Genomic DNA, 27,176 nt, shown 5'->3' on the forward strand with positions numbered 1-27,176 from the left:
ACAAGGCACAAAATGGAGTCTGTTCTTCCATTGCAGCTGGGACGAGACTCCTAATAAGCACCTTGGAGGAAATTCACAGTGCAAAATTGGTGACACTGCGCGGCACATTCTTGACGGTGGCGAAACGATCTATCCAAAGGTATGCCATAGGCCAGGTCTTTCCAAACCGTTATTTTCCACTGTGGGTGGTCTGAGTACAAACACCTTTGTCAAAATTCTGATAAACAATGATCTAACTGTACTAGTAAACCTATAAGCTTCTCACACTTTGTACAAGGTTTAACACCTTATGCCAGTACATTCTTTAATTCGCTTCATAACCCTTGATACAAGAGGGTGGACTTTTACATTTTCAGGTCAACTCGTCTTCACTATCAAATGATTAAAGATGGCAATGTAACTGATTAGATCTTGATGACCATGTTTGAAGTTCAACAATTCACTATGTAGAGAAAACATACGTGATTTCCTACAACACAACTTTATATTTATACAGCAATTGATCATTTAATTGTGCTAATTGTGCATTCTAATTGGCAGCATTCCCACTTAAGTAAAATAAAACAAAGGCTATTTTGGTTTAATCACCCTGAAATACTTTCAATTTTACTTAGTACATTCAAGTGACAATGATTCAATTAATAATTGTGGAATTTTGAATGTACACTACACTGAGGGGTCGATTCCGATCGCGTAAGGAAGGAGTCCGAATCCTGTATGGAATTGCCTAAACCGTTACGGAGCCCTTGTTCCCGGCCGAATCGTCCCCCCTTCTGAACGACCGAGTACCATGCGAATATCGCATCCCCAACGACTGAATCATTTACGAACCTGATCAAGTCCCTACGACTCGTACGGAGATGATTCGTACAGCTCTATGGACTCTGTCTACGAGCGAGCAAGTACGATGAACTATTCTGACAGCCTTCACGATACGGTATGTCTGGATCGAAAAGGCTGCCGGAATCCTTCTTTGGGGGCCCGTAGCAGGCCCCCTTTACCTGGAGCCCTCCGATGCGGACCCATGAGGGTGACTGTGGGTCCCCCGATTCAAGCATGCACAGTGAGGTGGGCACCATGGGGTGCCCGCCACTGGGTGTACGCTTTTCCCCAACCACCCCTTTTTGCTATGGGAGCCTATGTACGCGTCCAGTATACAGGCTCCCATAGAGTTCAATGGGAGTCCGAGCAAACCGAGTCTGTACGCATGCGGATGCATCGTACTCACTCGGTCGCACTCCAGCGCTCTGAATCATACGGAAAGCATTCCAGATCTGAATCGGTCAGGATGCTTTCCTTACGAGATCGAAATCGGGCACTTGGAGTCTACGACTGGGATGTTAAGGCACAAGGATTTTTGAATTTGGTTTAGAGAGGTAATGAAATCTGACGTATCTTTGCTGTCAGATTTCAATAGAAAACCAAATTCTTTTTTGACTTGAATACAATTCAGATAGTAAGATTCTGTTTTCTGATCCCATTAGGCTAATCCACTGTCCTAATTTAGCTATTATGTCTATGGTTTGCGACATGGTGACTTTCAAATCCGTAGGTCAGTTTGGAATTATAACACGGACTAGGCAAACTGTCAATTTACACCAACCTGGTAATTCAGGCCATTCAGGAGCGATGTAAATATCCGCACTTCCTGGTACACACTTACAACCATATAAGGGTGTATGTTGTTTAGCGGTAGACCTAGAAAATGGGACAGGAGAGAGAGGAAGAGAGACAGAGACACTGAGTTACTTCACTCTACCTGTTCTTGCTGCTCCCTCAGTTTGCACTGCAGAATCATTGACGATAAAAAGTTATTAAGAATGTAATAATTCTGATTCCAACTCACCATTCCTAATAAGGCAAGTGACAATATCGGAATCTCTGTCTCTCTATATTTAGATGAAACGCTGACTTCCTAGAAGTGCGACACAAATAAAACCTAAGTAATAAGCACAAGAACAAGAGCTATATATAACTACTATCAGTGTTTTGTGAATACAATCTACGATATGAAAAATACTCAATGTAAAATGTCTGCAAGCTGCAACATGATAAAGGCACATTGGCATATACCTTTTCATCGAACAATAAGCAATCACTCCCCACCTACAGCAATATCTTAATATCAAATGTGACTCTTAAAAAAGGGAAACAAAGTCTGCACACAATTATGATCCTTTCTCTTTCTGCTTGTGGAATAACAAGCGCTACTTTAGGATTCATATTCCTTGGAAGGATGACTCTAGAAATATCAAGCAAAATATCAAAGTCTAAATCCCTGAGTTCAAGAATCATCCTAGAATACTTCTCTGGATCCAGAAAATCTTCACTACCTCCAGGTGATGATTCTTTGAGTTCTAGTCGCTTGATAACAAGGGTGTAACTCAACAACTAGTTATCGCAATTGCTTAGCAAAGATCGTTCTGAAACGCGGGGAACTTATACTTCATGAATCTCGTGTGAGAGTCCTGTGGCATTTTTGGACATGTGGTCACTGTTGACTTTACTTCTGCTTCCTGTAGTGCTAGCATGATAGATACGAAACCACAGACGAAGCGGCTCCCACACTCTGTGCACCCGACTAACCTCTTCTGCCGTGCAAGACTCGCTCACACTAGAAGTTTGAAGGAGCACATCTCCCTGTATTACAAATGAATTTACTTTTTTCCTACTGGCAGGAATCCACAAAAAGATTCCCAGTAGGCATACAAGTTGGGATTTCTCTGCCACGAGTGAGGTAAAATCCACACTTGTAAATACCAATTAAGGGTTGGGAAGGGGACGCTCCAAGGCATGGTTTGCCATGGAAGATTGGGAACATCCACAAACAAGTATGTTTGTGAACAATTCCATTTCCTGCCTTTTTGAATCTGTAAATAATCAGAGATTTACTCCAGCAAGGGGTTGGAGTAACCTCACTTACAGGGTGAGAAGGAGAATGGATCACCCCACATTTAATGTGATGGACGGGATGGACAATTACCAAACGTAAAAAAAGATTCCACATGGAAAGAAAAATGTGCATGTGCATAAGGAGCTCTGTGACCTCACTACGGAGAGCTATGGAACTTGATTCCTTTGCAATAGTCACTTGATATTCCCAGAAGTATACCTTGAAGCATGTGTCTGGCAGATCACTTCCTTTATTATTCATAGGTTGTAGCAGGTGCGGCCGCTAGCTGCGAAAAGTGGTGGGGCAGCGCGGGGGTAAAAAAATAAAAATACAACTTACCTGCTGCCTCGTCACACTCTTCAGCTCCCGCATCCTGATTCACAGAGGCCCCCAGAGTCCCCAGTGCCAATACAGTAGCTGCTCTCATGATGGAACCAGCATGACAGCAGTGCCGGAATTGGGCAGAGCGGACTAGTTTCAAGTTCCAACAGGGACTGGGAGCCTTTTCTCTTGAGCCCTGCTGATATCTCCAAACAAGTGCCTGGAAATATCCAAGTGCGTATGTCAGTTTGGCCATCCTAAGACGGCCAGTCAAACCTATATGCGCACTTGGTGCCCTGTGCCCACCACTCCTCCTGCTGCTGATGGCCCCTACCTCAAGACTCAACTGCGGCTTTGGCTCCTACTAGTAAGATAACATGATGATAAAGCAGATTTATTTATGGCTTTGTTATCATTCTATTTAACATGTTTTGATCTGCTGGTTCCAGCAGTGGGGTGAAGCTCCTCCGCCATAATGGAGGAGCCGCCCCTGGGTCGAAGGCTACGTGATGTTGCCTTGCAATGGTACAGAAGAGTCAAAAGTCACTTCCCCATGCCTTGTGATTTGACTAAGAAGCAGAGAGCTACCGCTTCTTACTGCCTTTTTAAACTTAAGTTGAGAGGTAGAAGGTGGTTTTCAATCCAAGTCAATCAGACTCAGAATTTGCTTCCGCTAATGGATAAAGATTAAAACACTCCCCTTTATCGGGCTTGTAGAAGTACAAACAAAAAATCAAGTTCTAATACTACCATCCGATTAATCGCAGCTAGGGAGAGACGCCATTGATGGTACAATGATGTATGCAAGACGTGGTTAGGAAGAGTCCGTCACACATTCCATTGGATCACACTGCCCACACGACCTCCGCTCTATTGCCTCTGAGTATTTGCAGACCGTGGGGGGGACGGATGCCCCAGCAATGCTGAACCAATTCCACAAGTCAAAATGTTTGTGGTCTAGTGTCTTTTCTAACTTCCTGTTTTTTGTTGCTTGGAGGAAGCCTGGTTTGTTAATACATGAGTCAGAAAAGATGATGTTAGAATGAAATGCCAACGCCCACAAACTCCACTCCTCTATTTTGCTACATCCTTGCTTGTTCAGCCTTATAAGGAGGACATGGGAGTAGGCGGAAATGGCAGACTGGATGAGCACAGCTGGTCTAAATGCATGTCTTTAGCCCATAATCTGTCTGGTTATCTTCAAGTTATAAAAATGCTGACAACTATCAACCCAAAAGTACAAGTAACCTTGAAAAGATACAAAGCAACTCCAATCGCAGTTGTGCTGTTGCTGGAAAGCACTTCGACACATGGCTGAGGTAACAGCGCAAACACCGTGATTTTACGGAACCCTTAGTCCAACATATTGTTCCCTCACAGGAAGCTAATTTGGTTTATTTCAAGCACTCAGGCCACCGAGAAAAGCAGAAGAAAGCATACAAAGTAGTAAGAACAATAAGAAAAGCCTTCAAGTACAAAACCCTTCAACCACAGTATCAAAGCCAAATGAATGAATTGAATGAAACACTTACTTAAAGAGCGCAGACATTCTCCCGAAGGCTCCATGGCGTTATTGTAGATATCAATAGTGGAACTGACCAAAAGACTGTATAGAGTAACAAAGACTAATAAAGCAAGAGAGCCTTCAACTTTTTCCTAAAGGAAGTCAAACTTTCTGTTTGAAGCACACAAAGTACGTCTGGTACACACATGGGAAGGGGGAAAGTTGCAGTTGTCCAGTGGAGAATGCTTTCTTTAGGACAAGAACCCTCAATCACCCAAAGGTGACATGCTTCATCCCTGGGTTCCCTCCTCACACCTGCGACAAATGGTGCCTGGTGTGGGCTACGATTCTCAAATGGAAAGGTGCCAAGGTGTTTTTAGTTAGATGAGCTCTAGCTATGTTAAACAAAATATAGTGTACTGGCACACTTTTTTCAATTCAAGAAGAAGATGAGGACAGTGTAGCCTACGTATTTAGGCTGCATTATTGTCTCTCTATCTCTTAAGTGTCTTTACAGGCCTTCCTGAAGAAAGGGGAACAATATCCACTTAATAAGATATATCTAAAAGAAGTGCTCCGGGGTCCTCGCGTGTGGGCAGGACTATTCAAGTACTTATGACTATACACTGAAATCCCCTACGAGAGAAGCAAGGTTATTAGGTTTTGTCAATCACAACGTGTTCTGCATGTTTCGAAGAGGTAGTGCAGCACTGAAGTTCATGTCAATGACAATGATAAACGAGGGGAATGTGATGGCTGGAGCGGGGGTATGAACTAGCTGACTAATCAAAACTTGGTTGTGGAGGTCTGTAAAATGTTAATTGCTACACCTTTCCTTTAGGACTTAGAGATTCATCTAAGACTTTAATCACCATACTGGGTATTGCTGTTGGATGAGCCATGCAACTCCACATAACAATAACAAATGTGATGCAAGGAATGCTGATGGTATCAGAATTTTATAGCCAAGGGTGGATGTGCTACTCTGTTTGAGAAAGGAGATAATAAAGAAGAAAAGGTTTTAGGTCAAATGAGACATTGGGAGTCAAACGAGAAGCAATGTTCAATTAGACAGTTCATCAGCATCCGATTACTCAATTGACAGAAAGTATACTTTCTGTTATATAGGGTTTAAGTAATTTCTTAAAGTTATTAAAGGCATGCTGGAGGATAGGCTGAGCGGTGACTGTTTCCAGGCTTTAGCAATTAGTTAGCTCAATGAGCGACCACCTTTTTCCTTTTTTGATGTAAGAAAAGTGTAGAAAATGTGATGATGCTGAATGCAGGTGCTGTGGAAAGAGGCACCAGGTAAACATTATTTGAATGTAACTTGGGAAGGACGAATTAAAATGCTCAATGACGAATGCAAAGAATGTAGAAAAGACAGTGATTTTTTATGGTAAACGATTCGAAAGACTGTGGGTATGACAATATGAAACTTGGAGTTTGAGAGTTGCATAATATTACAATCAGCTACAGTGCTTTTTTCAGCTTGTTAATATACACATCTTAGCTACAAGTGCCCTATAGTGCTTGAGAACAAAGTTCGATCTCTTGAGGAACGTACATTTGTTTTTTTTGCGTATGTAGATGGATGCATACTTATAGATACAGGTTCCTCAAACTATACAAACATGCTCTTTCAGGTTCGCTTGTGAGCATCAACCAATTACACTTTGTACTGGACAGTTAGAGATGAAGATAAACTACCAAAAACAGGAATTCAGGCTCAAAGCAAAACTAAAGGGAAGATGATGCAGTTGGAAACAGGAACCTGAATATAGAATCACCAGTCAGAGACAAAACAGCAACAACATTACAGTCAGAAAGTGGATGTATTAGTGTCAAGTCAAGTGAATTCAAGGTGGACCTAATGTATCTGCCTTTGATCCTATATGCAGATAGTTGCCATTCCCCACCAACCGTGACACCATCAGCATTTAAGAAAACAGTGGATCTTAAAAAAGGGAACACTTAGTTTACAATTTGAGAACATAACTAAAAAGAGAGTACCCTCTTCTTTATGTTTTTTTTGTTGCTTCCTTTCGGACGTCAGTTGAAATTTTATTCCTGCTGGGATCACTTATAGGGCCATCCTACCCTCATACACACCCTCGAGTCCTAAATGGAATTCACCAGCAATGTCCTTCACTGGTTCTCCTCCTACCTTTCCGGGCCAACACTAGTCTGTTTACATGGGCAGCTCTAAGTCATAAAAGATCTCTATCACGTATGCATGTATGGAGTCCCGTAGTGTTCCATACTGACTTCTGTCAGCTTCAACCTTTACATGGAGCCACTTGGTGTGCTACTCACAGATAACAACATAATTATTTACCAGTATGCCAATTATACACAAATATACTTGAAAGTCTTCTCTGCTTCAGACATCTAACTCCTCAAACGTTGCTCCCACATCAACCACACCGGGGTGTCCAGCACCTACCTAAGCTCAGCCCATCCAAGCCATAATTCCTGCTATTTGGCAAGACCAACAAAATACAGTACAAACCGGGCTCAATGACTTGAACCTTGAAGGCTACAAACTCTAATTCTCATTAAATTCCAAGTCTGTTGGATTCACCCTGGACACCTACCTCATCCTCAAAGACCATATTGTCAAAAAATAACAAAGAGGGACTTGTATCACCTTTTTCGTTTAAAGAAGTCAAACTGTTTCTTCAGAAAGTGATTTCAGATCTGCTGTACTCTGGCTGCTGGTACTGCCCTACTCCATGGCCTGCCAGTGTCGACACTGGCAGCCCTTAGGGGCATTCTACATGCCGCAGGATATCTAATCCAGGAGCTGAGGAAATATCATCACATTACCCCCATCTTGATGGAACTCCATTGCCTTCACTTGACGGGCTGCTCTAACTTCAAATCAGCTGCATCATTTACAAAGCTATAATGACCAGCACCCCACTTATCTTACAGATAAGCAAATCATCTCTGCTGGTTCTCAGCACCTACACACCCAAAACGCAATCAGGCAGCAGACCAATAAGCAACCAAAAGTAAACAGAAAACAACCTGCCTTTTCCCTCTATGCACCCAGGATCTAGATCAACATCACCGTGCCATCAGAATCGCCCCTATGATGCTACAATTTAGGAAAGAGTTGAAGACTCGCCTCCTTTATACAACAGTTCATCAGAATGCATAACTCATTAACAGCTGAGCTTCCTTTCATATCACTCATTGACTTTAAGCTTGTCTTTGACCATATACAGTGCTCCGCTGCCTTTTGGTTAGGCGTTCACTATGGAAATACCATATGCAAACATACATACATCAGGTGTTTTTCTTTCCAATCATGCACGCCCTGTGAGAGGTCAACTATGAGGCAAATGCTTTCACAACATGGTCACTTGACCTTGTCTAAATAGTTTCATACGTATGTATCAAAACTAGGGACTATTATTAATCAGTCATAACCCCAAGGAATCCTTCTGCCAAGATCAGCTAAGGAGATGTGACTAGAGGTATAGTGAGTGAGTTGTAGAGCCTCAGAAAGATTTACAGATTACCTCATCCTCTTTTTCCTTGTGAGTACAAGCTTCCTGAGCTTGATGAACTGTGTCTTCTTTACAGAATATGTAAAACTTATTTTTTCCCCCATAACAAAGCTCTAATTTCCAAAACGTACATGTTTACTTACTGACACCTCACTACAAATGAAGACACTAGAACAACTAAGGTGGGAGAAAGAACTGGCAGACTACTTTTCATTCAAAGACTGGGGCGAGCTTTATGAGAAAGCACATACATTCGCTATCAATGTCCACCGCGAGAAACCTAATGCAAGGTACTGACATACTGGTATAGAACTCCTGAGCATGTAGGTAGGTGGAACACTGCAAAGAGCATGCTCTGCTGGAGTGAATGGGAAGCAGCAGAGACACTTGTCTCCCTACTGTGGATGTGGCCCAAACTTGGGAGGCTCTGGGATGAGGCGATTAAGGATTTAAATAGGGCTTCGAAACACAAATACCAGTGGACCCTGGGGTGTTCTTCATAGGTAAACAGTTTCTGTCATGCAGGTCACTGAAATCCATTAGAGGCAAACAGCTGAAAGTGGCACGGGTAGCAACAATATAATACAAATGGTCTTGCTGCTTTGGGTCAAAGATATGCCCGGTACACATTCAGCCTGGCTGCTACGGATCTTGGACATCATCACCATGGTGAAAATAATGCTTTCAGTTGAAAACAAAGTTAAGGCCTATGGCCTATCTGGCATCCCTTCGTACAACTTTTGGCAAACAATTTTAAAGAATTGGCATGCCCAAAATACCTCAAAGGACTGAGACTTATACAAGAGGATATGACTCATATATTGGTCTGCCATCGGTCCAACTAACGGAGGGGTAGCAAACAGAGAGAAGGGGCAATGGAATGCAAGAGACTTGCACCACTTGGGATGAGAGAAACATGCAAGCTTTGCAGGGTGAGGGGTGAAGCAGTTTAAAGGTGAGGGGGACATGTTCAAAGTTATGTTTCTCTTAAAATATTCAACAGCCCCCTGTTGGCAAGATGAAATAATAACAATACAGTTGAACCAAAATAGCTTTTTCAGTTAATCAGGAAGCATATTCAACTTCCCCTGTTCACCAAAACCATTATCTTGTACACAAACATGACATGATTAGATTCTTCCCTGCAGCAAGTTGTTAGTTTCTGAGCCACAAGACTGATGCACATCTGCCTCTGACAGACAATTAATTACATTCTTTCAAAATTAACTGCTCACTTAGGAAAACCCTTCCCTCTGTGGTTCATCTCAATGGAATATTATTTTAAAGTCTTATATTTTAGCATTTCTTTAATTAGACTCTTAACCCCGGCACCCATCCCACTTCATTCCAACAAGCCACAATTATATTTTCGAGTCTGATCTAGATGTCATGCCAAAAGTTAACAAAGTGATCAATTGACCTATATTCCAATTCTCTCTCCCCCTTTCTCAAAACTTACCATGCTGTAGTCATAATCTGTATAGACTACTGTGACAAACTATCTATGCTGTCCTCTTGGACATCTTTTGAGACCGCAAAGAGTATAAATTTGGCAGATAAAATGTGCCAGAATCTTAAAAAAATTGGACTACATCATGCTATACCTGAAAGTCATCTATTGGCCCACTGTTAAGTTCACATTCAAGTTAAGAACTCATGGCATTATTCACAAAGCATATGTGGCAAAGTCCCTGGCTGCCCTGTAAATCTGTCATGTCACTGTTCTCCAGTCAAAACACATGCTCCTCATTTGCAAACCAAGGCAGAAACACCATTTTACAAGACTACGATATGGCCTTTGCTACAATTTCTGGATTTCAGAGTGGAAACCGATTATCATTCGATCAGGATAGCTCTGAAAACAAATGATTTAACAACCTCTTAACTATTTCACAGTCAAAATGGAAGCAAGTGATAAATGCCATATTGTGGTTTTCCCTAGATAATCTCTAACATTCATGTTCTTGGTATTTCTACTGTGTTTGATAAGGAAAAGTTGCTTACCTGTAATCCTAGTTCTCTTCCAGGGGAATCCTCATCAAAGTCAATAGCACTGAAAAGTTCCGCCAACTTGCGGGGATCGCGTAGCACTTTTAAAAAATTTGATATATGTAACATTAACTTTGGACGTAGTACATCCTAAAGAAAGGCTAAAAATTGGCCAGATTAGATTGAGTTTTCATTTTAAGAGAATCCAATTACATAGAAATATGTCATTATTAAAAACTGACTATAGAAAATCTTTCAGAAACCTTTTTTCAAAAGAAAAGGGAATATGAGACATTGTTTGCCAATAGGCTGTAATTCAAAGAAAAGTAGAGAAAACTGGCCCTGTGCCTTTAAGAGCCTCGCCGTACCATCATGCATCACAGGTGACAGTTAGGCCAGTTCATTTTTCCAGCTCCTGGAGACAGGATCCTAGAGCACTGAGATCTGACCTTTTGGCCAAAAAAACACTGGAACATCTTTCCAAACCCTTTTTTTAAAAAGTCATTTGACATTTTTCAGCGCCTAAAGTGCAGATAAAAAAAAAATTCTGACAGAAAATGGCTTGTTTTCCTGTCAAGAATGCCTTCACTTTTTGTGAAGTGTCCTTCCTGTAAGAAGAAAAAGGCTCAGACAGACCCTCGATCTGTCTGTGTTGTTTGCCTTCCGGAGTCTCAACACCCGGAGACTTGTGGTCCCTGTCAGAATTACTTCAATCGTACTTTAAAGGACAGAGAAAAGATCACACTACATGGTCTCCACGGAAGAAGGCATGTCATTACAACTGGTTCATCGTGAGGCCTTGGGGAAGCTCAGTCTTCTTCCAAAGAGCCCTTCTCTCACTCTAAGGACTCTCGCAGAGGACGATCCAGAAAGAGAGAGCGAGAGAGATAGACATCATCATCTCAAGAGGAAACGTTCCCGGTCGACATTGAGAAGTATGACATCAAGGACAGAACAACTGCAAGTGTGCTTGCTGTCGGCAGGTAGGCCACTGAAAACACGGTCAAAGATGGGGTCGAGCCACCACTCAACGTTAAAGCATCCTCGGCATTTGCCGATGAATGCTGCACATTTCAGTGTTGAGTAACACCAGTTATAAAAGAATAGAAGGCCAAGTATTTATACATCACCAGCATTAGCCAAGAAGGGCGGATATCCTTGCCCTGTTTCTATATGTATATGTAAATGATCCAAAGCACCTTGTAAGTGCTCCAGAGCTTGAGGGGCTGCTGAGTGGACTCCTTTATTTCACATTTGGGTCCATTTAAATTGGCATGCCATTAAGCCACTATGATGCATAATAACTGTCATTAATGAGCATGCCACACTGAAATACTGTTGCCAAGCACTTTTATCATTCAGCTGCCTACACAATTGGGGGACCATAATGATAAACACTCTCAGTACACTCAATTGTGAGCCCACGCTATGTCTGAACTTCTCAATGTCCCTGTAGCATCTTCTTCCCTTGACCTCATACTGTAACATCGTGCCTGTCTCTTCTGTCTGTGTGTCAGTTCCCGACTGTATCTCATTATGTTCAAGCAGTGACTTCCATATCTGTTGTTTATATAACATAGGTCTCTGAGCAACACACCTAGTAAACCAATTTCATTGGGTTCAGGAGGCCCTATTGAGACCCTTCCCATCAAAGTCAATAGGTTAACTATGAATATATATACCAAGTTTGTCTTAATTTCTGAAAAATTACAGAAAGTAATCTGAAGTTCAAAGAAAATACAATTGATTGGATGTAGTCTTATGACATTCTTGTTTTAAAAATCAAGGTCCAGAAACAGTAAGGGACGTTTTGATATGTATTCTTCTAACCATATGAGGCATGTGGAGATGATCTACAAATTGGCAAAGTTTACCCAAACACAAAACAACCTCATGATTGGTGGGATTGTACCTACAAGATCAGTGTATGGCCATGAGTACTCCATTTGCCCCACTGTATGTAACAGTTGGGTGGGAAGGAGTGCACTGTGGCATGGTAACCCAAAATGAAGAACTCTCATAACCTTGAATTTTATAGTTTGGGTTAATTGATGACCTATTCTTGATAAGGGGTGGGATGTGGGGTGAATTTGTCTAGTAAAAGGGATGTGTTTAATAAGACACCACAGTCTTTTATTCTGTTGACCCTGTTAGTGATGGACAAAAGGCAGACAGTACTACGCAGACCCCTTTGACAAGAACAATGTATCAGGTTTAATTAAGCTCAGATACAACAAATCCAATTTTCTTGTGGCGTACAACTGGACAAGAAAGGTAGCTCATGAACACCTCAGATTATGCAGCTCAAATCTGTAAATGTTGTTTTCTCACGAAAGAGATCTGCACTACTACAATAATTGCCTTCCCTCATGTCACAGTGTGAGTACTATGTGGAAAGGTAAATCCCTGGTGCAACTGTGAGCCAAGAAGGTTACAAAGAATCGGTGCACATTACTTCTGGTTATGTCTTTGAGGGGATGTATGATCCGACATCGCAAACGGTTACAACGCGTGTTTTTACCTCGTTATTTCTACATCACAATTACTATTACATCGCGTGTTTTTTCACCGCATGCCGTTTCAACTCCAATGTGTTTCCCCCTATGGAACAAAGCATTACTACGTATCCAAAGACATCGCGTTACCATTACAACGCGTATTTTTCTCTCTTTTGCCTCTATACGAGGCTGCAGGGAAACCAGGGGTTTTTGTGTGGGCAGCCGTCCCCCCCCCCTGTCCCTCCCACACCCCGAGATTTTGTTTCCGCCGCGCATATGCAGTGGTCGAAGTGGGCTGGATCGGCAGGGCACGGCGTGCCCCTACTTCTTTAATTCTATAACTTCCGTTCCCCAACTTTTTTATTTTGATCATGCGTCCCGGGACGTAAGAAATATCCACGGCCTTAGAGAAGGCTCGGCGTTGGTGACTGTTCGGGGACGGGCAGGGAGCAGGGCAGGAAAAGGTCTCCTTCTCTTGCTTCCTGCCCAGACGAGACAAGGAAGGTGTCTGCTTCTGCTCAGCCGCTGGCAGCTGTCCAGTCACCCACCCTCTTTCTTACTCCTATTCCCTCTCAGTCTGTCTAACTCCTCCTCACTTACCGAAAACCATGACTCAAGAAATGGTTCTCACCCTCTCTTTCTTCCTACCCTCTTTCTTACTCCTATTCCCTCTCTGTCTGTCTAACTCCTCCTCACTTACCGAAAACCATGACTCCAGAAATGGTTCTCACCCTCTCTTTCTTCCTATCGTTCATTTGTTCGCCTATGAAATGGATGCAAAAAAGAAAACTTTTGCTGGAAATGCCATTTTTACATTTTTCTATTCCAAAATGCAGCCTCGGAAATAAAAGGTTCATAATATGAAAAATCAATCAAAAAAACAAGACGGAGTGTTCTTAAAGTGGCCAGATTGTTTTTATTCAAACCCCAAAAACATTAGTGTCACTTTACCGAGTTTGCCAGTGAAGCGCTGTTTTCCACTGGTGGGGAAGTGCGCCAAACCTGGAGGTACTGCAATACCTGGTTGATAGGTGGATTGGAAAACAATATGTATACGGCGGCTTTGTGTTCACGAATGTGGTCTTTTTAAACCACACTGCTTACGTTTTGTAAGCATATAAGCAGTGGACATTGAAATGGGTTCTTTCTGGGCCCTGTAGGTTTCAGCCTGAAATACTCGTTGAATTCTGCATGACAGTAAAAGCGTTAAGTTCACCATGTTGTTTCTGCTTACATTTCACATGCTTTATTTCATCTTTCATTCCCTAGGAGTGTTTGGCCAAACATATTGTTGTCTGGAGACAATGATAGCGCTGTCCACATTGTTTTGATTTTGTGTCTGTGAGCCTTAGTGATTCTGTTGCTGCAACGTATCCACCTCTGTGAAAGTATAAATCTATTGCCCTGGCTGCATTCGACCGGGCTGCTTGAGTTGCACATAACTTTATACCTAGTGCCACCCCCCGGGAGCAAGGACTGTGACTGCTGACATCTGCCACCCTTCACCCACTCTCTGAGAACTACATACTTCCTGGGCCCACAAAGAGAAGAGGGAGCCTGCTGCCCAGCATAGAGGGTTCCTTCCAGGTGCTTGTTCCAGAGGTTGCTTGCCGAAGAGCAGCTTGCGTTCCATCTACCCTGAAGACTGAGGAAGAGCACAGAATGTGTGACATATCGTACTGGCAAACCTACAGTCAAGCCACTCATCCACCCTTTCATCCATACATCCATCATTCATTCACCCACATTTTCACACATCCATCCATCATTCATCCATGCAACCTTTTATCCATCCATACATCCACCCTACATCCATCCACCCTTTCATCCTTCCATTCATACATCCATCCACCCTTTCATCCGTCCATCCATCCATCCACCCATCATTCATCCACCCACCTTTTCACACATCCATACATCCATCATGCATACATGCAACCTTCTATCCATCCATCCATACATCCATCCTTCATCCATCCACCCTTTCATCCTTCCATCCATACATCCATCCTTCATCCATCCATCCTTTCATCCATCCATCCACCCATCATTCATCCACCCACCTTTTCACACATCCATACATCCATCATTCATACATGCAACCTTATATCCATCCATCCATCCATCCTTCATCCATCCATCCTTTCATCTTTCCATCCATACATCCATCCACCCTTTCATCCATCCATCATTCATCCACCCACCCTTTCACACATCCATTCATCCATCCTTCCTCCATCCACCCTTTCATCCTTCCATCCATACATCCATCCTCCATCCATCCTTCATCCATCCACCCTTTCATCCATACATCCATCCTTCAACCATCCACCCTTTCATCCTTCCATCCATACATCCATCCATCCACTCTTTCATCCTTCCATCCATACATCCATCCTTCATCCATCCACCCTTCATCCATCTTTTCATCCTTCCATCCATACATCCATCCTCCATCCATCCATCCATCCATCCACTATAGTGCCAGCCACGCATTAAAATCCTCGATGCGTCATCTTGCATCTGTCATAATCCATCATCTTGCACACGCGTTGTCATTACTAGCGATGTAAAAGTCATTGCGCAGTTGTAGCATGCGTTCTAAAAGCATGCGATGTAAAGCCTCCTTGCGATGGCAGCGCGTGAAAAGACCGTCGTTGTAATGGGTGTTTCCCCTTTGAGGGTACATGGAATGTGTGATGTATTTATCTGCCAAATGTATACATTCTTATGTTAACCTTCCCTTAACCACCAGCTCAGACGTACATTGGCTCTGTGCTCATCTCAGTGAACCCTTTCAAACAGATGCCTTATTTCACCGACCGGGAGATTGAACTCTACCAAGGAGCCGTGAGTACCTGTTTTGAAATTTCACAGAAAGCAGACCTGAGTAGTGTTGATGAAGATTAAGTGACGAGATCATTAATACTATTTTATTGGAGAATACCACAGTAAAATATTTACAGATGGGCTGAAAATGCATTTAACATCATGCAAACTCATCTTTGCTTCACCGAAACAAAGAAGTGACTTCTTTTATCATATCAGGTTTGTTCAAAGGACCCTGTTTCAATGGTAAACGTAACCAAATGGAATAGGAAGAGGTGCAGATCTTGATTAAGTTATTTTTAAAAACATAAACATCTGACTTGTTTGTTGAGCGCCATAACTAATTTATACCAATTGGACAAAACATAAAATCCACATGAGATGACAACCAGTCTTGATCCTACTAGATGTAGGATAAAATGCTACATTATCAGTGGTGTGTAGAATTAGTTGATAGAAGCTAGGGTGAGATTAAGAGTTAACCAGATTAAGAGTTAAACACAAACTGTATTATACGGGTTTTAAAACCTGGAGCCTCCTTATGATATTTGGGATGTCGATACAGTGTGGGTGGCCCGAACTCAAGTATTCCCACCTTCCATTACAGATCACTCCACAAACCACTGGTGTCTCTCACAGCAAGGATAGATCTACATGTTAATATAGTTCTAAATTACATTTTTGTTGTACTGTATGTCCCGTCTTTGGTTTTAGAAGTGACCAGCACTAACTCAGATCTGCCTCCGCCTTCCTGCTTTTCTTCCCGTGCAGGAACTGGGGGTGCAAAACTACAGGGGGCACAACATGTGCCCTCCTGCATGCACCCCCATGCACAGAAGCAAGAGGGGGCCCTGTTTTTCCTCACTGGCAGCAGTAACATGGAGGAAGAACCTTTGCTATATTCTGCCCTACCATTCACCATGTTGGTGTTTTTTACTTCCGATCTGAGCCTTCTCTGTAATGCTCTCCCCTTCAGATCCTGCAACGCATTTTCACAATTGTTACAGTAGTATTTCTCCCAACATAACACAACTTTTGTGCAGAAATAATAAGTTGCCGGCAAAAACATCGCACTGCAGTATTTCAGGTGTTTTTTTATACTAGTAAGGTAATTTCGTCCAAATTCCACATTAAGCCACAGAAAAGTATATAATATTAGATCTTCCTCAGCTATGAATAACGTGCTGCAACAGCAATTTGAGAGGTGAGCTTGGTGGACAGGAGGGAATTTAACTTCTATTCAATTGTCTCATTGCGTGATTTGTTAAACTAATTATACAAATTACATAAAATACATTGTTATTTTACAGAAAGATATGATCATCAAATACTAAAATTAAAAACAGCAGTTAGACATAGATTCGCCATAAATGTATGTTAAAATCGCTATATCCATATTAAAATTACATGAGCTATACAATGTTTTAACTTCATTAAAAATGCAAAACGCACCCAGCGGTCAAGCCTAAGGAATTAAATTAAGACATAGAAAGAAACTGGACTGCTTCATTATTGTTTTGGTTCCAGATAACGTACATTTTTGGACAGAATTAATAAATGTAGTGTTAAATCTGTTGGTAGGTGCCTTGCTCACTCAACTTTTCCCAGCTTTCTCATTCAATTTTCTCCAGTAGAGATAAGGAATTTACACAAGAGCAAAATCAGTTATCCATAGATATGTTTTGAAACAAAACTGTCTGCGTGCTTTAAAAAAACCCTGAATATTTTGTATTACCTTGCAAAAAGTATTACAAATTGGTTCGGCTGGTGAGATACACCCCTTAGATCCCTTTTTTAACAAATTAACACACACACTGATTCGTCCATGAGTCTAACTTTGAAAAGTACAGGCAGTGCATATGTAAAAATAAAGATGGACTATGAATGATCTATGAATGAGGTGGACCATTTGGTAACTTTTTTAAAACTATTTTCTGCTATCACTCTTCAAGGCCCAGTATGAAAATCCTCCTCATATTTATGCGCTGACAGATAACATGTACCGCAATATGTTGATTGACGGGGAAAACCAATGTGTCATCATCAGGTAAGGCCAGATCTTGTATTATTAAACATTCATATCAACCGGTGCTGCAAACCTATGTGTATTGTCCATGCAGGCAGTTAATGTCCTACACCAATGGGTTTGTGCAACTTCTGCAAAGAACTGTGCACCAAACAGGTCATAAATGTAAATACTCGAGGGTCTACTTAGAGATTCAAATCTCTAAGGTCTTTAAAACTTTCACCACTGAGTTGGGTGGTGGGAATGCATACAAGATTCAGTGTTGTCAGTGGCATAACTAGCCCTTATGCCGCCCGTGGCGGTCGCTGCTTATGCCGCCTGCTGGCCACGTGCCAGATCAGGGGGGGGAGGGGTGGAGGACGCCACCCCTCCCCCCCCCAAAAAAAAACTCTACACCACTGAGTGTTGTGAAGTCTAGTGATATAGTTAAAAGGCCTACTCAAAATATAATGTTCGATATTATTTCTTGACAGAGAAAGCTTCATGAGTATAATACTAATATGAATATCAGCAAGAATACCTCTCAGAATACCTCTTAAAGGGAAAGTACAATTTGACTAATAACTCAGAAGGTCTATCTGCCACCTCCTAACAGTCAAGTCACTGACCATGCCCTACGCTCTTTCGGCTCATAGGAGACTGCAAAATATTAGTTTTTATTGAGTATGTTGGGGTGTATTGTGTTTGTTGTCGAACTTCATTTTATATTAGACACAAGAGTCCCAAGCTCTGGAGAAAACCAATGAATGAATTCCTGAACATGAGTTATGGATAGGCAATGAAGTAGCTGCTAGGCATGGCTGCCTCTTGCTGCTCCTGGTCTTCGAGGTCATGATGCTGTGGCAGGAACAGGGAGTAAGCAGAGCTCTGATACCCTGCTCACTATCTGAAGTTTCCTCTCTTTGCCGGTCCCCTGACTCTAGAGTAGCAAACATAGGAACAAAGGTACAGAAAAAATGGAATAAGGGCGCTGGTCAGAGCTCATGCACAACACAAAACACACAGGACAGTGGCACACATGAACTGTACCATGATTCCGTAACAGAAAGTCACTATTACACAAAAGGTCAACTAAAGCACGGGCAAGCAAAAGAGCGCAACATGTATGTACCTGTTCTACATTAGTTTACATGAGCGGGCGTTTCCCATGGAAATTGCTGGTAGCAAAGGTCATGACAAGAGCCAGGAAGCACAACACATACATTGTTCAGCAAATAACTGTCATAAAACAGGATTTACATTGCAAGACAATAAGTTGCAACCGAGGGAAGGGTGTATTCACTCTGAATGGACTACTGCACAGGAAGGCTTGACACCAAAGATGATTGATTTCCCACAAAGTGGAAGGGGCCAGTCAAGTTGGGTGGTGTCCTCCTGTTTCACTCCTTGAAAGGGATTTACTCCTGCTAGTGACAGGAGTGAGTCTGTAACTGTTCTCATGTTCATTTACTCTATACAAAAGATTTCTGAATACCCAAATACTTGTGAGTTTGTGTAAAGGAGAAGACCTCCCAAAGGACTAAATCCATAAACGAGTAAATCTGTTTCCAGGAGAGAAAAAAGTGTGATACTTTAAATTATTTGGCCAGTTGCTAGGAACAATATTCTTCAATCAGCAATGTACAGCAATAAGCAAAGATCAAAAATCAATAATTGTGGGCAAAAGGGAAAAATTGTATACTAAAGCACAGAACTATAAACTTCATCTTGCAGTCAGGCATAGAATCTGTATGCCCTCAATGTAACCCTAAATTCCTTTAGTGAAAAGGGGAAGGACATGGGGCCCGATTACGACTTTTGGCGGTACAGGAGTGGGCAATGGGGGAGTGGGTGGCACTCCACTGCTGCTCCCCCACACCGCCAAGAGTCTCTGCATCCCACCTGCCAGATTACAAGAAATGTTTGGGTCTGGTAGGCGAGCGGCGTGGCGGTCCCGTGGCAGTACTGTTTAAAAGCTCATTGTGAGCCTTCAACAGCACCACTGCTGGACCACCAGTGCACGTTTCTGCACGGGGAGGAATGTACCTTGTCGTGCATTCCTTCCCATGCAGGAACTGGGGGTGCAAAACTACAGGGGGAACAGCATGTGCCCCCCTGCAGGCACCCCATGCACAGGGGCAAGAGGGGGCCCTGTAAGTTCCCTTTTTTTCTCTCTCCGCCAGCAGTAACATGGAGAAAGAACCTCCATGACATTACTGGCGGGGAGAAAAGTCGTAATATGCTTGGTGGTGCCTCAGGGCACCACCAAAGATATTACAGCCCTCAGACCGCCGCGGGACCTTCAGAGAATGCGGTTCCCTGGCAGTTGCAGTGGTGCAATAGTGGTTCGACAGCCAAAGTCCTAATAAGGTGGTCAGACCGCCAGTGTGGCAGTGGCTGGACTGCCACCGCCATGTCCTGGTGAGTATGGCGGTCCTCGGATCGCTAGACTCGTTTTCAGGCCAATAGTGGTTAAATATATGGCTTTTTTTAAAGAGTACATTCCAAAGAACTGATGTTTCAGATGGAGACAGAGAGGAAAATAGAGAGACCCTCTTTATCCGTTACTCCTCTGGTTAATGGATTGTCCAAATGTTACAAAAATGTCATAATGTTAAGACAGCTGGAATGGCAACACCATATGCATCCAGCTTTCTAAAGATCTTTTCAAAATATGAATACTTTTGGCTATTCCAAATTTAAGTAGTTAGCTACTTCCACCTCCCAGTAAACACTGTCACATAAACAGATGTGAGGTTCAAATTTATGACAAAGTTTGTATGACATAAACTATTCAACTGTTCCTCATCGGGGTGAATGGCTGTGCTTTATAACGTAATACAGACATGCATTTGTAAAATGCACATTCACACCAAAGGACCTTCTGTACTATTTACAACATGTTTTTCGTTACACAACTCAATAGGATTGGCTTTACTGCCAAAGGGTGGATGAAAGCTATGTGAACCTGTTGAGATTCGATCATGGGATCGTGGTTTCAAACACTGAAGATGCTTAAATCCACTGAGCCATCACTCAGGGCTAACTGAAACATCACCACCTGTGTCATCGGTTGTGAATGAGTTTGTGATATCAACCCAGCTTCATCTATTACACTGGTGAAAGTATGTCAAGGCCTTGTCAATACTCCAGTGACCCAACTTTTATTATGAACTATTGTCAAATGTGATTTTCGCTATAATCCATAGTAGTACTTCAAACCTACCTGATAATTAGAACAGAAACTAACAAATAAAAGTAATATGTGAATTACGTAAACAAATGTAAACTAAATTGTTGTGGCATAACTCTGCAACCACACAATTAAGTTTTTTCTTGCCCAGGGAAATGTTTCCAGTTGGAGATATCCCCAATGTTTCCAGTTGGAGATATCCATGCACCTCATGAAATATGAGGCTGACTAAAGGAACTTTTCCAGCCAATTTAAGAATTTCCTTCACACTTTTTGGATTATATGTCCATCTATACATGTAGAGTGAAAACCATTGGTAAGGTATGTGAATGTCTCTTCCCTGGAAATATCCACGTTCCAACACAGCCCCCTAAATTTAGTACTGCATACCAATTACAAACTGAATTTCTGTAGGACCATGTTCCATTTGTGGGAATAAACACCTGCAGGTGGCGAGCCTGTGAGGGCTGTTTGTCACAATATCAAGAATAAAAATATCGTCTTGCCAAAATATTGAATACCACTTTATCGTAGGGGTAAGTACATACAGGTCAGTATAGATTTACGATTCTTAACTGCCCATCTACACACTGTGAAGACATGTACATGGCGATGGTACACATATGTGGAGTTAACAATTGTAAATCTATACTTAGCTATATAAACATAACTTTGTGATGTTGTGATAGTAAATATTTTGGCAGGTCAGAATTCGAATATTGATAGTCTCTTAGAATATCACTGTGAGTTTGGATCTGCCCTTTGCCAAAGCAGCTGAGCTTTTGCACACCTTAAAAACTTTAAGTGCACAAAAGAAGAAGTGGATCTTTTCGTGAGTTGCTACCTGGTGTCACTCTTGTTAATAGAGCAGCGGAAGGAAGCCAGGATTGTGATAAAGCCAACTTATTTAATCAGCCTTAATCACATGTGATTTCTCTGTAATCTTGTGTGCCCCTAGTGGAGAAAGTGGAGCTGGAAAAACAGTGGCAGCAAAATATATCATGGGCTATATTTCCAAAGTCTCAGGAGGTGGTGAAAAAGTACAGGTAAGTCATTTATGTTTTAATTCTGATAAATCCATCAACAATCTCATGCTCCTTCCCATCTCTGCCTCAAGATATTCTCCATTCTCGGACGATTTATAACAATTTCTTATTGTTATACAATTAAAAATATTTGGCAAAATGATCTCAATCTCTGCAGTACTATTTTGGTATAGCTCTACTCCAACATCCCTCTCACGTGAACCAACTTTATAGTGAAAGACTACAGTCCCGTTTTAAAGGGGCCATCCAGTGAATGATGTCACAATAGTCTCAAACCCCCAAGTAAACATCTTTAAACAAAATAATATTTTGGAATGTCCTTTGTCGCTGACTGTTAGCGATGTAGAAATGGGTGAAGAGAACCATGTTTTTACTCTACACTGGATGGCCCCTTTAAGATTGAGATTCCTTCTAGATCTTAATATTATGCCGCGGTCTTCAAATTTTTATCCATGATAACTTTTTATCTCAACCCTCTTACACTTTGCCCCCATTAATTGCGATTGGGAAGAATGGAATAACCAATACATAGCAGTGAAACTATTTCCCGTAAGGGCTGGACAATTAAGCCTTGCTGTACCCAACAGATATGCTGAAACAACACTGAGATGCACATGGATTGAGATTCAGGGTTCCTGTGATGTTCTGTCATAAAAATTTAGTGTTCTCACATTCTTACTAACATTTTTTCAGCCACCTACCAATTCAATCAACTTTTCTGCTTTTCCTCCAACCCATCAACTCAACTAATATGCTTTTCCTCTCAGCTACTAACAGTTACTCCTAAACTTCTCACCTGACCAGAAGCCCTCCGGCTTTGCCCCTTGGACTTACAAAGAGCAGAAGCCAAATGACATATGGAGCAGCTATGGTTAAAAGACATTGCCAACGACAATGGAAGGGATAATATCACAGTCTGTGTTAACAAAATTTTTTAAAAAAAGAATTGTAATATGCGGTACAGATGAAAAGGGAAAATGGGGCATGTACAATGAATTTTAACTGCCCAACCATAGAATGGAGTAGGACACACTTATTACCAACAAAACCATTGATCTTTCCATATATCAACAAGCACTTGATAATTGTGTAAGGAATTGGTTGATATTTGAAAATCTGGTGCACAGCTGCACAACACCAATAAAAACTACAAAATATAAAATACATAAAAAATTCACAAAATGGCTTCAGCTGCTGTCACTCTGAAACTATGGAAAAACATTGCTATTGAGGTACCCATACAAATGCATAATGCATAATAACAGGTAGAGAAATGAATCATAAAATAGTCAATGTTCTGTGTGACAGGAAATATAACGCATCAGTGACACAGTATTGTGGTAAGCAATATGCAGCCTCATGCATCAAGCCAAAATCCAGTCGGTAAAATACCGATTCGCTAATAGCTCCCGGTATTGAGTTAAAAATACCCAATCCCAATGCATCAACCCATAAGCAGAAATCGCTATTTAAGGAATCCTTAAATAGCGATTCCTTAAATAGCGATAGCATTTAAGGAATCCCAAATTGAGATTCCTTAATTTAAGGAATCTCAATTTGGGATTCCTTAAATGCAATGCATGAAAGTTAAAAAATTAGCGAATTCGCTAATAGGGGGAGCAAATTACCATGAAGATGAACTGCATGGTAATTTGCGAAAAGTCTGAAAAATGCACTTTTGTGCATTTTTCAAAGTTTCATGTTGCGCACACACATGCCCTTAGAGCATGTGTGTGTGCAACATATGTGCACATATCAATTTCAGGGGTGCAATAGAGTGTCATTTTGACACCCTTGCACCCTTGAAATTGCATGAGCAATTTGCGAGAACCTACTGGTACTCGCTATTTGCTCATGCAATCTCCAATTCATTCCTATGGGCCTGGAGGCCCATAGGAATGATTGGGATGGCATTCCTTAATTGCTACTCGCAATTTGCTAGTAGCAATTAAGGAAAGTTAAGGAATCGCTATTTGAATAGCGATTCCTACATGCATAGCCTTTTGCTATTCCTTATTAGCGATTCCTTATTTTTCGCTAATAAGGAATCGCAAATGGCATTGTTGATGCATGTGCCCCATGGTTGGCAAAAATAGTGTAAAAAATATTGTTTAGTACATGATTGTGATCCTACACTTATAATGGTAAGTACATAGATATTGAAAGAAATCATTGACATTAATATCGCCCAAAACTATACAAAAGTGTTGTTATTTTTCATTATAGAGTTTAAAGTAGTAAATGTTGAATATTTTAATATATAAATTTAATATAATGTAAAATAAATACATTCGACTAATATTTAATACTATATATAACTGTATACTTATATAAACACATAAACACACACACACATATATATACATGTGTGTGTGTTTATATAAATATAGATATAGTGAAACAATTATTAAAAATATTTATTTTGGGCGCTTCCGCAGGTGGTTCGGGGCTGGATTGACTGTGGTTGAGGCGGGGGTGCCAGGTGCCCCCTCGGACCCGGAGAGTCCCAGGCCACTCCCAAAGTGTGGGCCCGACGGCGCCGCTGGCTGCGGTGGGCTACTCGGGGCGCCTCTGATTTCCCCACCTGCTCGCAGCTCTCAGTGGGGTATAGCCGCGGAACCGGACGCCTCGCTCTCCCTCACTGCTCCTGGACCGGGGAAAGCCGACAGGCCGCGCTGGTGTACGCGACTGGCGGCAGGCGGCGGGGATTACCTGGCACTGCAAGCCGAACTAGGAGGCGATGGGGGGAAAGGGCCCACGCGGGTCCGCACAGGCCAAACTCAACAAATATGCCTTTGCCAAAGACTCAAAGAGCCCACCTGGGCGCAAAGAACTCTCGGCGGGGGCCCCGGACTCCGGGGGAGCGGCCAAGGTGACATTGGAAGATATTATGGCGGCTCTGGCTAGTGTACAATCCACGGTGGGTTCAATCTCTGCTGATGTGTCCTTCCTTCGAGCGGATTTTCAAAAAATGAAAACAAGAGTGACCGAGGTGGAGCAGGTGGCGAAATCCCTCACGAAAGACACCGCTTCCCTGCTTCAACGAGTTGGGCAGCTGGAGACTGACAACAAACTCATGGCGGCAAAGCTTGATGATCAGGAGGGCCGTTCTCGGAGGAACAATATTCGTATTACTGGGGTCCCGGAAGGTGAGGGGACCCATGCCATGGACCTGTACGTCGAGAACCTCATTCAGTCTGAGCTACAATCGCGGGGACTATCCGCCCTCTTTGCAGTGGAGAGGGCGCACCGTGTGCCGGGAGGTAAGCCCAAACCCGGGGCGCCGCCACGACCCATCCTGGCCTGCATCTTTAACTTTCGGGACCGGGATGCTATCCTCCAGGCGGCAAGAGTGACACCGCCGGTGCGAGTCCATAATTCTCAGGTCTCTTTCTTTCCGGATTACACGGCGGCGGTAGCTCAGCGCCGCAGAAGCTTTCTGGAAGTCAAGAAAGAACTTCGTAAACGGGAACTGCCGTACGCAATGCTCTTCCCCGCAAAACTCCAGGTGGTGGCGGACGGTAAGACACGCTTCTTCGAAACTCCGGAGGAGGCCCACGATTGGCTTGAGGGATGGCGGCGGGCAGGGGGTGATGAGACCTCGCGACGACATCGCCGACAAACGACTACAGCACAGGGGGACAGCACAAGCACCGCGCCGGAGCGCCAGGGCCCGCCCTCCATAAATGAAGACACTGGGGACCTGCACGGCTCTGAGTAGTGAATGAACTGCGGAGTGGTGCTGCGGGGGGACACACACGTTCGATGGGCTGAGAATACGGGACGATAAACTACTAACCCTCGCCCGCTCTGGCCTGTGCTGCGGACGCAGGGCCTGCCCGGAGAGATCCGGGAGACCTCGTGCTGGCGACGGCCGGATGGACGGCTGTCTTGGAGGCTTGGGGACTACAGTTTGGACTCTCGGACTCTTATCCCCCAGCACGCAAGTACAGTTTATGGGATCAAAGCACTCTGCTCGGTTGGGGAGGCGGGTAGTTGGGGATCCGTCTAGCAGGGAGGCAGGGAGGGGGTCGGCGACTGGGGGGGGGTTTCGTTTTATTGGTTTGCGGGGCTGTAGTATTGTTCCCTGCTTTGTTGTTTCTTAGTATGCACCTGAGATTTGGAGGAAGGGTACACCTATTGGCAGCACGATTGCGTTTCACCCATGGTTTGATGGTCCAGAGTCCACCACAGGGTTTGCTCCTGACACATATTTGCATGCACCCGCGGCGCGCACCGCAACACACTGATGGCGAATGTATCGGTGACTGATCAGCGGGGCCCGGGCGCGCTGTCAGTGATGTCCTGGAATGTGAATGGTTTGGACAATAAGATTAAGTGGGGTCTGGTCCTGCAACATATTAAGAGACACGCACCATCGGTGGCTCTCCTACAGGAGACCCATTTGGCTGGCACCGCCGTGAAGGCGCTGGATAGATGGGGATTCAAAATGGCAGCGCACTCCGAATTCACCTCCGGTTCCAGAGGGGTGGGGATCCTCCTCCGCAAAAGCTGTCCCTTGGTAGTGACTGGGACCTGGGCTGATGACCAGGGGCGCTTTGCAGCGCTGTCGGGCCAGTGGGAGGGCTGTCCTTTTAACTTCGTCACAGTTTACCTCCCCCCTGCGCTTCACTCCCTAGCCTTTCCGGCCTTTGGAAAGTTCATACTGGGCCTACCCCAGGGAGAACTGATAGTGGGGGGCGACTTTAACGCCATAATGGATTCAGACTGGGATCAACACCCCCCGCGGCCTGGCGCGACCTCTACACCCATGCGAGGCTTCCTGGACGCTATGGGGCTGATTGATTGTTGGCGCATGCGACATCCTACTACCCGTCAATTCACACATCATGCTAGCACGCACAACAGTCTTTCGCGTATTGACTACCTCCTCACCTCTCCTACGTGTATCACCCGCGTACGGGAGGTTAAGCACCTCCCCAGGGGCATCTCCGACCATTCCCCGATGCTGCTAACTTATTCCTCGGGTCTCTCGGGCAGGAGGCGCACCTTCCCGCTCCATCCTGGCTACCTTAAGGTCCCTACTGTGAGAAAAACGCTGCATAAAACTACAAAACAGTACTTTCCGGAGAACTTGCACTTGGTCGCCTCGCCGATTGTCCTCTGGGAGGCCTACAAAACAGTGCTACGTGGGCAGGCCATTGCAGTAATCACAGCCCATAAGCGGGAAGCGTCACGGCAAGTGGCTACCTTGGAGGTGGCAGTGGAGGTGGCGGAGGAGGCACACGCCCAGGACCCCACTGAGGCAAACGCGCATACACTTAATCTAGCGAAACAAGCTTATAGAGATCATCAGTGGGAGGCGGCCCGGTTGCGTCTGCTGAAAACACAGCACACAATATATGAGCTAGGGGACAAG

At 43.3% G+C, this 27,176-nt stretch overlaps 1 protein-coding gene across 1 annotated transcript in view; it reads left to right on the forward strand.

Moving 5' to 3' along the window:
* MYO1F (myosin IF) overlaps positions 1–27,176 on the forward strand; it is a 241,106-nt gene that overhangs the window by 99,303 nt on the left and 114,627 nt on the right. The window contains exons 3-5 of the mRNA XM_085638355.1: positions 15,484–15,573; positions 17,505–17,599; positions 21,709–21,796. Of these exons, the coding sequence (XP_085494481.1) occupies positions 15,484–15,573; positions 17,505–17,599; positions 21,709–21,796 (273 nt within the window). The remainder of the gene's footprint in view (positions 1–15,483; positions 15,574–17,504; positions 17,600–21,708; positions 21,797–27,176) is intronic.

This window comes from Triturus cristatus, chromosome 12 (assembly GCF_964204655.1).
Source record: "Triturus cristatus chromosome 12, aTriCri1.1, whole genome shotgun sequence".
Classification (NCBI taxonomy): Eukaryota; Metazoa; Chordata; class Amphibia; order Caudata; family Salamandridae; genus Triturus; species Triturus cristatus.